The sequence below is a fragment of the Lissotriton helveticus genome, chromosome 3_1 (assembly GCF_964261635.1).
Source record: "Lissotriton helveticus chromosome 3_1, aLisHel1.1, whole genome shotgun sequence".
NCBI classification, from domain to species: domain Eukaryota; kingdom Metazoa; phylum Chordata; class Amphibia; order Caudata; family Salamandridae; genus Lissotriton; species Lissotriton helveticus.
In genome coordinates this window covers 688,073,735-688,086,102 of record NC_136061.1, presented here as the reverse complement: position 1 = coordinate 688,086,102, position 12,368 = coordinate 688,073,735, and the positions used below count along the sequence as shown (strand labels likewise).

The 12,368-nt window shown below is 39.5% G+C and overlaps 1 protein-coding gene and 1 long non-coding RNA gene across 3 annotated transcripts in view; one reads left to right on the top strand and one right to left on the bottom strand.

Moving 5' to 3' along the window:
• The window catches only part of VPS13C (vacuolar protein sorting 13 homolog C), a 2,773,485-nt gene that overhangs the window by 1,419,997 nt on the left and 1,341,120 nt on the right, over window positions 1-12,368 (top strand). For both annotated transcript variants that reach the window (XM_078680824.1, XM_078680823.1), the window contains exons 49-51: window positions 1,193-1,431; window positions 4,659-4,888; window positions 9,068-9,160. In XM_078680824.1, coding sequence (XP_078536950.1) covers window positions 1,193-1,431; window positions 4,659-4,888; window positions 9,068-9,160 — 562 coding nt within the window. The remainder of the gene's footprint in view (window positions 1-1,192; window positions 1,432-4,658; window positions 4,889-9,067; window positions 9,161-12,368) is intronic.
• The window catches only part of LOC144822865 (uncharacterized), a 790,049-nt gene that overhangs the window by 534,588 nt on the left and 243,093 nt on the right, over window positions 1-12,368 (bottom strand). The window lies entirely within an intron of this gene.

The following is a 12,368-nucleotide window of genomic DNA, read 5'->3' as shown; positions in this document are numbered from 1 at the left end:
ACCCATCAGAAGACATTTCTTTCGAAATTGTGGCTACTATGTTGTAGTTCCTGTAATAACTTACATACTGTTTGACTACTATTATGTGTGCCTAGGATTTTGCTTTACTCTGTATAAATGCTAGGAGGTGCCTTGTGCAATATGTAGAGTGCCTTAAACAATATCTGTTAGTCCACTGGTAACCCATGGAGGAACTCCAACTGAGATTTAACAGAAGCATGCTGAAATAAATTAACAGATGTGGCAGCTGCATTTTGTGTAATCTGAAGGGAACCGATGCTATATTTTGGTAAACCTTGCAAAACTTTATACTTGCAATCCAGATTAAAAAGCACAGCTGCCTTGATTACCAAACCTCCCACTTGAACTAAGTAGAATTTCCCTAAATCGCTTCTAAAGGGTGTAACCTGTAATGGCAAATTTGTTGACATGTGGGTGGGAGGTATGATCAGTTTAATAGTAGCACCAATGTGTATTTCTTGGTGGCAGGGACCAGAGGGTGAGCCAAAAGCAAGTGACTACAAAACCGAAGTCCAGGTCTAAGGGTGATCCACTAAAAACAAAACCTCAATTTATATCTATATTCAACTTCAAAGGGTTCTTGGCATCCAACCTGACTGAAGCAACACATTCCTGGAGTTTAAAGGAAAAGTCATAGGTACTACCATTTTATTGCATCAGGAATTGAGTAACACTAGCATCATTAAAAAATAAAACCAAAATAACCAATTAAAGTAGTTATTTAATGTCTGCAAAGTACAGAATAATTCTAAATAAACATACAGTATTTTTAGAAAAAAAAGTACTTTAATGTAAATATTGCTAAATGCAAATCATAAAATGAAAAATGCGCACAATCAAACAAGAACTCTTGCACCACCAGAACGAGATATCTGTGTCAGAAGGTCTCTTATTTTTTAACAGTGTAGAGGTCATCCCTATGGTGTTCTTCAGGAATTCACATAGGAAAGTTCTTTCACTGCCAGACATAGAGCACATTTAAGAACAAGCTTCAATCACTCAATCAATCTTCACAATTAAGAAAGCACGGTCCACAAACACATACTTTGCAGCTACTACTTAAAGGCCAAATTACTTGATTTCATTACAATGTAAATGAGAATAATGACGATTTCTTGATCTGCCTTTAATGATTTCAACGGTATCTAATGCATATCTGTTTATATTTCAGAATGGTTGACAAGAAAGATGATACAAGTAATGATGTTATGATAGACATGACTTACAAACAAGATAAAAATACTAAGCTAATTGTTGCGATCCTTAACAAGCTGTACGTCTGTGCCAGCATGGAGTTTTTGCTGACTGTTGCAGAGTTCTTCATCAATGCTGTCCCTCAGAGTTCAACTCCCTCAACAGAAAAATCTTCACAGTTCCAGTTGAAGGAGGCCCTTCCTAAATCGAAGCTGGGTAAAGTTAGATTCATTTAAAATGCATAATGTAAAGAGGTTTGAGATGCTGTGTGTATTGCTTGCAAAAAATGTTTTGATCTAGCTTTAATCTCGACCTTTTCACATATGAAGCAAGTTCAACTCACTATCCAAGAATATGTTGCAATGGATATTGATCCCTGCAGATCTATTATCGTCTCAAATAGTCCCAGGGCATTGAAAAACTGAGGATGTGAGAATCTCTGCTGCACCACTCTGCAAATGCGCCTCTTGGCGCTCTATCAGTTGGGGAACAGTCTTTGCTGCTGAGGATCTCTGGGGGCCAGGAACCCCTCCTGTTAACACCAGTAAGTCCCACACAGCGAGATTGCTGAGAGCTGGATGAAGGCCCGCCCCTTTTCTCCACCACTCTGCAAACTGGACTACTAGTTAAAAAAACATTGAAATTCAATGAAAAATGCAAATATTACAGGAATGTTTTAGTTAGAAATTAGCATTTTAAAAAACCTTAGAAATTCACTGAAAAAAACAAAGGTTACAGGGACGTTGTAGTTAGGCTCAGGTTTCACTTGTACAAACTTAATGAAATTCAGCAGTTATAGTTAGCTAAGCTAACAATAACTTACGCCCCTGCAATGCACGGCTTATGACCTCACATAATACAATACTCATGACATGGTCAGTGACATCACTCATGACATCTCAAATGACATCACTCATGACATCTCAAATGACATCACTGATGACAACATCCACAGAATCACTGACGCACCCACTCACACCCCCATAGAACATTTCATAACCCAATCCCACTCAACCATTTACTGACGCAGACCAGTACTTACACACCAATTCACTGATTCACAGATCTACAAACACATCTACTCATTGACCACTACAGCCACTCTTACACCCACTCACCAACTTAGCCATTGACATTTTCACTCATACATCCACTCAGCCACTCACACACTAAGTCAATCACCCATAGAGCTACTCACAAACCTATTCACTCACCCATACAATCAATCCCACAGCCACTTTCTCACCCATACAGATGCACACACAGCCACCCACTTACTCATACAGATACTAACACATACTCACTCAACTATACAGTCACTGATAGAAGTACACTGTCATTCATACAGCCATTCTCGCATTCACTCACTCAACCTTACAGTCACTCATTGTTAGACTTGGCTTTTCAGTGGGTTAACGCCCAGACATTTTGACCTGCTGTTTTTGACCTATTTTTCTTTGGTTTTACAACTCTGGGCACATTACCACTGCTATTCACTGCTAAAGTGCGTATGCTCTCCATGTAAATTGAGTTACTAGTAAGTCCCTCGTACAGTGCACTGTATGGGCCCAGGGCCTTTAAATCAAATGCTACTTGCAGCACTGGTTGTGCCACCCACACAAGTAACCTTTCAGAGGTGTCTCAGACCTGCCACTTCAGTGTCAGCGTGCAAAAAACTAAATGAATTGAGAAAGAGGACTCTTTGTTAATTTTCTTAAAAGCATTGGGATTAATTGATTGTGGCATAACATAAAGTTCTGTGTGCACGATTAAACAACTCATTAAGTAAAAACTTGCTGAATCATGGATACTTAGAGAAACAATACGTTTGTTTCTCCAATAGAGAAAAGATTTGATTGATGGTCTTGGAGATATCTCTGTATGACATAACTTTTAGAAAGTGGGCATTTCCTTGCTTACCATCAAGGTGCCTCTAGCTTTTGTGTATTCACCATCTGGGGTCAGAGTAACAGGAGCTGGGGATGTATATTCACAGTAGAAAGGCCCCGGGGGGGGGGGGGGAGTGGTGGGTTGAGGGGTGTTCTGCCTTTCCTGAGTGACTCATAGGCAGGCTGAATAGACCTGGCTGCATTTAGAGTAGTGGGAGGAGTTAACTGGCACCTGAATGTACTGTGGCTGCCTTTCACAAAGCTGTCTCCACCTCCTGTAATGAACCTGGCCTGATCTAGGCAGAACTGGTTTATGTATGCCAGAGGAGCTTTGCTTGTATCAACTTCAAAGGCAAATGTGGTATAAATACTGGGGCCCTCACGACAGAGCTTTAGATTACTGCTGGACTAAGGAACCTGCCAGGAAGAAGAGCTGGAAGAGCTTCCAGGAGGAGTACTGCCCCTTTGCTCCTTTGCTGTTTTTGCTTTGTTGGATTGGCCTGCAGTGGCTACTTATTTCTTGGGCAGGGAAAGGATTGGACTGTTCTTCCCGCATACTAAGTATCTTCTTAGAGATGTCTTCTGACTTGATTAGAGCTCAGGACTACTTTGTTACTCCCTGCTACTACTTCTCCTGCCCTGAGTTCTGAAGAAGATCAGGAATGCCTGGAGTCAAGTCATCCTAGTGGCAACAGATTAGACCAGGGTTCCTGGGCATGAGCGTCCTATTCCATTGCAGATGTTGCCGGCTTGATCATTGCACCAAAGATGTTCTAGGACTTTAGTCATTTTCCAGACCTTGGATAAGTGAACTGCGTACGAACAGCGCTGCTGACCCACCGTTTGCTCTGGTCATAAATCTCAGTGCAAGCTGCTGTGCAGAATTAGTAATAGCAAAATGTGTATACAACATAACCATCTGGTGGGCATAAATACGATATGTGGGCCTACATGGAATGCGAGAAGGCCTTTGCTGTGATTTTCAATATTAGATAGAGGTGCTTTTTATTAATTTTGTTAAACAGATATTGCTTTATTTGTTGATGTGAATAGCCCTCCAAATTTGCTAACTTTTCTTTTTTAATTTGATTCAAAACAAAAAGTATCCTCTTCTAAATCTGGCTTAATTTGATTCAATTCAGTTTTTTTCGGTGCTTAAAAACAACCATAAAAGCAATATAATAAAATGCATTACTATATACAAACATGGATCATTCCCAGAGAAGTACGCTGTTAAATTACATAATACCAATGTCTTGTAATTGTAAAACAAAACACTGCCTTTCCGTATGTTTATTGCCTTTAAAATAAACATGGCAATGTTAAAACAGATCCCAACCTCATTAAAATCAGCCAAAAGTTTCATAGCAGCTTTATGCGTTCTCACATTTTGCTTTTAAAAACAGTGGTTTTAAGTAGTAAGGCCTACAATTTCAATAAAAGTCGCAAAAGAGCATAAAATGAATTGAGCTATATTTAATCTTAATCTAATGTTCTCCGAAGGATACTTTGAATGCTCCTTTGCTTTAACATGTTTGCTCTTTTCTTTTGCAGAGGAATCAAGGAGACCCAGCCTAACAGTAAAAGCATTTGTCATGGATCCAGAAATTGTTTTTGTAGCCAATTTGACAAAAGCAGATGCGCCTGCTTTATCAGCCTCATTCCAATGCACTTTTTGTTTAACATCAGACAGCAACTCACAAAAGATGACGGTCATAATGAAGGATTTGAAAGTGCTAGCATGTCCTTTCCTGCATAATATTCGTGGAAAAAATATTACAACAGTAAGAATTCATTGTTTAATTTCATTAGTGTTTTTGGTGATAGCTAGCTAGTCACTTAATTATTTTTTCCAGCCTTCTATGATGGCTCTACTCCCTTGTTACTGTAACTTCGCCAGGGTCTCCACTCATAATAAGCAGTCTCTTGACCTGATTCACAAGGGTAAAGTTACTCTTTTGTGTAGGTTTACTCTTGTTTGGTCATTCACAAACTATGAGTTAATAATAAGTTTACGGCTGCTGTGACCTCCGCACATAAAAAGTTGGGCCTGTCCTATCTATTTTTAGGTGCAGCATTCTCCGCCTTGGCTGTGGAGTCGTAAACTTACAATTAACTCTGCGTTTGTGAATAACAAAACAAGAGTAAACGTGGACATAAAAGTACTTTTGCCTTGGTGAATCAGGCGCTCTTTTTTTCATTCATGCTAGGCCCTTTGCTGAAGCCGTTTATCGCAGCCCATAATAGGAGAGACTATAGCGTTATTCCTTTGTAAGCTCTCCCACATTTTTTTTATCACTCGTGACTCATACCAAAGAAATAACGACAACCAGTCAGTCTTTTGTTCCTGTTTTTGTTAACATATCCACCATGTAATAATTGCTGTGCATTCACCCTGTCTTCATGATCTTCAAATATCAAATACTCCCATCCCCATGGTCAAGTTTCTGTCCTTGTATAAACCTTCTTTGACTCGGACTGTTGAGCCCTTCTAGTCTACTACTCCTACTTTGATTCGCAAGTCTCTAAAGAATTAACTTTTTATCCTTTGTTATTAAATAGGTCTTGTTTTAATCTTTGTTCTCAGCATCAAGAAAGTTAGGTGAACCAGGGCTTATAAGTACCCATGCATAAAATAGCACACCATAACATTATTGGGGATCCATTTGCCCCTATGTTGGATAAGATAAAGGATTCTTTTGTGAGAACATAAACACTACAACCACTCTGTTGGGTTTTTTGGTTTAGCTTCAGTGTCTGCTTTTTTGCCTTCTGCGGGGGCATGTACAAACTTGGCATAACTGATGTCACTGATATCTTTGAGACTTCAGATGTACTTGATATCACAATTCTATAGTAGCTCATGGATAAACGATTGGCATTTTACTGCACCATCTGATACTTGTGTCTCGTAATTGCTACACAGATTTTGAGTAGCCGCCTGCTGCCTTTGGAAATATTCAAGTAGGAATTTGCAGAAAATTACAAATCCATCAGAAATAATTTTACTTTTTCTTCATATTAGTCTACAGGTAAACAGCCACAATCCAGGACAATTCCTCTGCAGATTCTTAACTACTTGTGGGCTATGTAAACTATGGAGAGAATAATGTATAGTTCGGAGGAGGGTGTGTCTACCACTTTTCAGAAAGGCCTTCCTCTTCAGACAACTCCTTCCCTAAATGTTTTCTAGATTTAATCTATCCTAGGGTCCATGTCTGCTTGCATTGTTATTGTACCAAATGTGAGGCTTTACAAGAGGCTTGGAGAATTAGTGTTGTTAGAGGACAAGTTGAGTCTATCTCTTCCTGCAAAGCAGTCTCTCCAGTGATATGCAAGAGGCCAGGCCTTCTAAAAGGAATTCACATCAGAATCTTCCTTCCCAAAAAACATTTTATCAAATGCATCACTGGTGTGTTGAAGAGCTATTCTACAGAATGTGGCACTGCAAGTATTCTGGTCGGACAAGGAATTACTTTTTCACTTCCACTTCCTGGATTGCAACCTATCGATCTAGCTTCCAAGGCTTTTCTAATTTCCTTAACAGTGATCAGTATTGTGATCCAGACAGACAACACAACCACAGTGCACTACCAGAGCATGCAAAGCAGCAACAGATCCATAACTACATTGCTGGAATCTCAAGCAATCTGAAACTTGGTTATGGCAAGAAATCGATCCATAAAAGCAGTGCATCTCCTGGGTCCTCAACACTATCTAGCAGATCTCTTGAACTGATGTTTCAGAGAAAAGCACACATGGGTTCGCAAGGTCAAAAGCGTCAGACAATTTCGACAATTAGACATGTTCATCCCCTCCAAAGAGGAAAAATAACCAAACTTTACCTCTAGAGCTTAGGAATCGGGATAAATGGACCTTTCACCTTTTGATAGACTGGTTTGAGAGGTTTCTTTCTGCTTTTCCACCAATTCCACTGATTGAATCAGTTTGAATGAAAATGAGATAATCCAACACAAACATTATTCTTGTTGCCCTTGAGTGAGCTGAGGGAGCAAGACTGTATTTTTGTTCAGAGCGCCTTTACCTGTCATTAACAGCTCACAGGAAGTCACTGTGCAAACATAATCTGTTACTCAGGATGCAGGAGTAGTTAAAGCATCTCAATGTGACATCCTGGAATTTAACAGCATGGCTTCTGATATTGTTCAAATTGGCCACTTGAAAGGAGGCAAAAAATATTTACAAGAGCTTAGTAGACTTTGAGTCAAATAGATTTGTGTTATTGTGATTCTAGATAACTTTGTTCTGGTGTCATGCCTGAAGGATGCGATTATTCCTTAGCTCCTTTATCTCATACTTTGAAAATAGCAATTTGCCTTCATTAAAGGGCATTAGGCTACCGTCGGAGAAAAAATAAATGGTAATTCTTTACAATTCCCTGCAAAAAAGAATTTTTGAAGGTTCTAATGGCAACATTACTTGACGTTACCTGCCTCTACTAGGGGAACTCATGCTAAATTCGTGGCACCTCTTTTTAAGATTTTGCGAAATGTGTTATTGCAGCATCTTATTTGGAAGGTTGCCTTTGTTGTGGCCCTTATATTGATCCGCAGAGTAAGTAAGCTCTAACCTCTGCAGTAGATTCCTACAAATTTCTTTATCACAACAGGGTTGTTTCTAACATGCATCCTTCTTTTCTGTCGAAAGTAGAACTGGACTTTCATGTAAATCAGATTATTTTACTGTTGGTTTTCTTAGGTAATCTCTCCTCCCCAGGAGAAATGTTCACCTGTTCCTTGGATGTTAGAGTCGTAACATTTTACTTGAATGGAACTACCATTTTTGAAAAATCTGTTCAACCTTTAAATTATGGTCCACTTCTTAATAGTATGGCAACCTTTAACAGCCCATTTGCAGATGGATAGTTGTGTATTTTGCCTTGTGATATCAATTAGCCAACAAACCTCTTCCTGGCAAACCTAGAGCTCACACAACAAGAGGAAAAGCGACTACTCTAGCTTGGTTAAAAAAATGCCCAAGTGTCAGACATATGTAAGGTCACATGGAAGTCTGATCTAACATTACTGGTGTAGTTAGATGAATATTCTTGACCTTTTTTGATAGGAATCTGAATTTAGGGCTACTTTCTGACCTGTTTTTGTGCCATTGATTTTCGAGAACTGCAAGCTTTTTTGGGGGAAAACATGTTACTTTTTTCTATACTTATAAATGTTAATTAAGATCTCACGATGTTGAAGAAAATAGTACTTACTCGTAACACTAATCCTACATTGTAGACATAATCACTGAAAGCATAAGAAACCTCCTTAGTCTCTCAATTGACAGTAATTGTGCATTTGTTAAATTAACTATCCACATCTTCACAAAAAAACATTTCCGCGAGTCCACTGCCAGTACAAAGATCATTGGGAGATGGAAACTGCTGACTCCTTAAGGAAGCATACTTTTGAGTTGTGTGTACATTTAACCTAGTAGGCTCTTTTTTTCTTTTCGTTTCCTCTCTCAAATACAGATTTGATTTGTTATGTTTCTTTTTAACTGCAAAGGTTAGTCTGGATGCTATCATATTGCCTTATGTAGCTGTTATATGTTAGTGATAGATAAAAAAAATATATAATTGCCCTGTATAGACAATGGATTTGAGACCTGCATTTTGGTAATGGCAGTAATTGCTCCCATTAATTACTTGGAATATAGATTTGTAAAAGAAGGGTCAGTGGTCCTCGCATCAAGACATCTTCTATGTTTATGACCTCAGTGACCACACCTATGATGCAGAACTAGGATTACTGACAACTAAAAAAAAAAAGAAATGGCAAGAGTATATGAAATGAAAATTGTTAACAAAGGATTGTATAAAAGACATATCAACAAATGAAAGAAGTACATTCATATAGATAGATAGTGGTAAAATGGCATAGCATGTCACAGAGAATGTTTTAATATAATTCACACGTTAACATAGTCCTCCCTGTCCTTAGGTGTTGCAACCCTGTTCTGTGTTGCTGGAAAACAAGAGCTACGAAACAGGACAACAAAATATGACACTGAAGATTGAAGAAGTTATTGTAAAGGTAAGATGAAAATTATGTCTGATCACTTTGTTGGATCCTCCGGTAAACACACGTTCAGTATATTTTATTTGAGCATTAATGAAGATTGATGTAGTACTTCATTTGCTAATAAAAAGGCTAGGAGCTTTCATGTTGCAACGGTGCCATGGGTCCTAATGCAAGCGATTAAAATGTCCCCTGCTACTCAATACTTTCATTAAAATGAATGAGACACAAGTATGGCACAGTGAGCCCTCTGTCCATTGCACTAACTTCACTAATGATAGCCAAACCCATGCTAGGATAATCCATGTACTAGGTCAGTACTTATTTTCCTTCTATGTTAGGCATTTTACTTAGAATAGGAAAGAGAATAGTCCTTTTTCCAACTCTTACATTATCTAAAATCACCGACAGTAGATGATCCAGAATGTCCCTATGTTTGATAAAGTCGGGTTGGGTAGTAAAAGCTATTGTGACATAATTCACTAGGGGCCAGATGTACGACCATTTTATTTTGCGCCTCGCAATTTGCGACTAATTGCAGGTCACTAAATAAAATGTTACACAGTGTGTTTAACACGGTTTGCGATTCCCAATGGGGTCGCAAATTGCGAGGCTCATTAATATTAATGAGTCTCCAGCAATTTGCGAGCCCATTGGGAATGACAGGCCCTCCCATGGATGGTGGCCTGCTGGGCTCAGCAGACCACCATGTGTGGGACTGCTTTGAAATAAAACTTTTTTTTTTTTTAAATGCAGATTAATAGCCTGAAAAATAGGCTGTTTGTTGGTGTACATTTAGTTGCTGTACATGCTGATATTACTTTGCTTCGATTTAGAGCTGCACAGTTTGATAAAGACAAAGACATGTCCTGCTTTGTTTCTTCTTTCTCACTTGTGTAGATGGAAGTGTTTATAAATCACTGGGTTGCAATCTGTATTCATTTAGTTGTCACCAGTGTGGTGTTTCTGCTTACTGCAGGAGTTTGTGGTTGTTTAACTAACCTTGCGATTCTTTTCAAGTTTTTACCTGACCCTTACTCCAGTCATTTACAATTATAGTAGTGCATTTATTCTACAGAATTATTTTCTTTTTTGTTTTACTTTTTTTAGTTTATTTTTAAATCTTATACCACCAGGAGCATCTCTAACTTTCAAAACGGTTTGATCTATCCGCCTTGCAGTCACTACATACACCCAGAGTCATGATAGAAACCAAGCAGGACCTTCACCTTAATCGGTGCCTTGGTGTAATCATTGGAAGACATGTGCAATTCCCAAATTTCTACACCACCTCAAAAAATCAGTCCATATATCCGGGATGCGGCTCGTTTCTAGCCCCAAATGTGCATGCCGTATCCAAATTGATGCCCTAATCCAGTCTTCTACACTTGGAGGGGACGGATCTAAGCACCCTTTGCAGATTTCTCTTCTCACAATTAAAATCAGATAGAAAAGCAGCCCTCTCTGCTGCCGCTGTAAGGGGTTACTCATTATCTTATCCACACCCAGGAGGACAAGCAGCAGGCTCACATTAATCTCATTACTCATTATCAAAGTGAGTTCTATACCTCCGCAGTAATCCTTTAGTTTAGGGCATTCAAAAAAACATGAACATCATTTGCTTTAGTACAGCCGCACCTTTTACACTTAGGCATAGGGATCGGGGCAAATTTAGCGATTTTTAGTGGTGTCCAATAAAGCTGATTAACAGTGAAGAAGTGGTTCCTCTTTAAGTTGGTTGGCTTGACGACTGTATAGAGGAGCCTCAGGGATTTATCCGATATAAATGTAAAATCCATCTCCGGGAACACTTCTCTCCAGACTAAGTGAGGGGAAGTTAATCATTAATCTTCGGCTGCCAAGAGTTTCCCATACCACCTTGCCATCTCCTTACTTTTGGGGCTTGCATCCTGCAGGGATAGCTCTAACTCCCAACCCCCCATCTCACATTTAGATGCAGCAAACCATGCGGACAGTTGAATAAATTTAAACCTACAGAGGTCAATCCCCACTTTTGCTTTTTGGACTTCTCAGGGGGGTGGCCCATCCCTCATAAACAAATCCACCCATGTTACTAAGCCTGCCCTCCTTATTGGGAGACTTAAGCTATCTTCCATGCATAGCAGGGTGCTGGGAGAATCCAATACTAGGGCAAAGTCAGTATAATAGCCTAAGCCCAACATTCTCCTGATCTTATACCACAAATTTGCCACTGACTCAAAACTTTTAAGCTAACTTACTGAAAGATCTAAGGGCCCCAAACTTTTATAGAACGCCCTCCCTGCTCTGATATCTCACCATCCCTCTAAGCAGCTTCCCCTAGGTGATTTTGTCTGGCTTCCTTAACAACCTTTTTTATGTTTTTGAACTGAAATGCAAGGCAATACAAATTAAAATCAGGAAAAGCTAGACCTCCCTTATCCAGCATAAATCTAAGTTTTTTCCAAGCTAACCTAGCCCCCTTATTGGCCCAAATAAAACTGATCACCTTCCCCTGAATTTTGTCTATACTAGATTTGGGGGACGCAAGAGGGATAGAGTTAAAAAGATAGGTCAGCTTAGGGAGGATCACCATCTTTATTAAATGTACTCACCCAAAAATGGTCAACGGTAGGCTTTTCCATTTAGCAAGAAGATGATCAATCTCTCTAGTTACCCTTAAGAGGTCATGCTGGGGAATATCCTCCACCTCATTTACGATTGAGATCCCTAGATATCTGAGGTCCGAGCTGACTCTACTACCTCATCCTTGGATATTCCAACACATTACCTCACTGTTAGAGGGGTAAGCTGCATAACCCGAGAGCAGATATTCCACTCGTGGTAGAGTTCTAGCAGGATCAGACGTGTAGATTAATAAATCATCTACATAGAGTGCCACTTTACTGCTGCCAATGTTTCTATATAGATGTCGAACAAAAGAGGCGACTGTGGACATCCCTAACGCGTTCCTCTTAATATATTAAAGCTAGGAGTCAACACTCCATTCAGAAGGATCTTCGCCAATGCCCCCCTCATATAGCGACTGGAGTGCATGTATGAAACTTGGACCGAATCTTAGCTCTCGAGACCACCCAGAGATACACCCAACACACTCAGTCGAAAGCCTTGGCTGCGTCTAGGGCTATCACTGCCAGGGAGACCGAGCGCATAGTGGCAAAATCTATTGTGCCAATGAGTTGTTGCGTCAATTCCTATATCTGCCTCATAGGAAGAAAGTCCT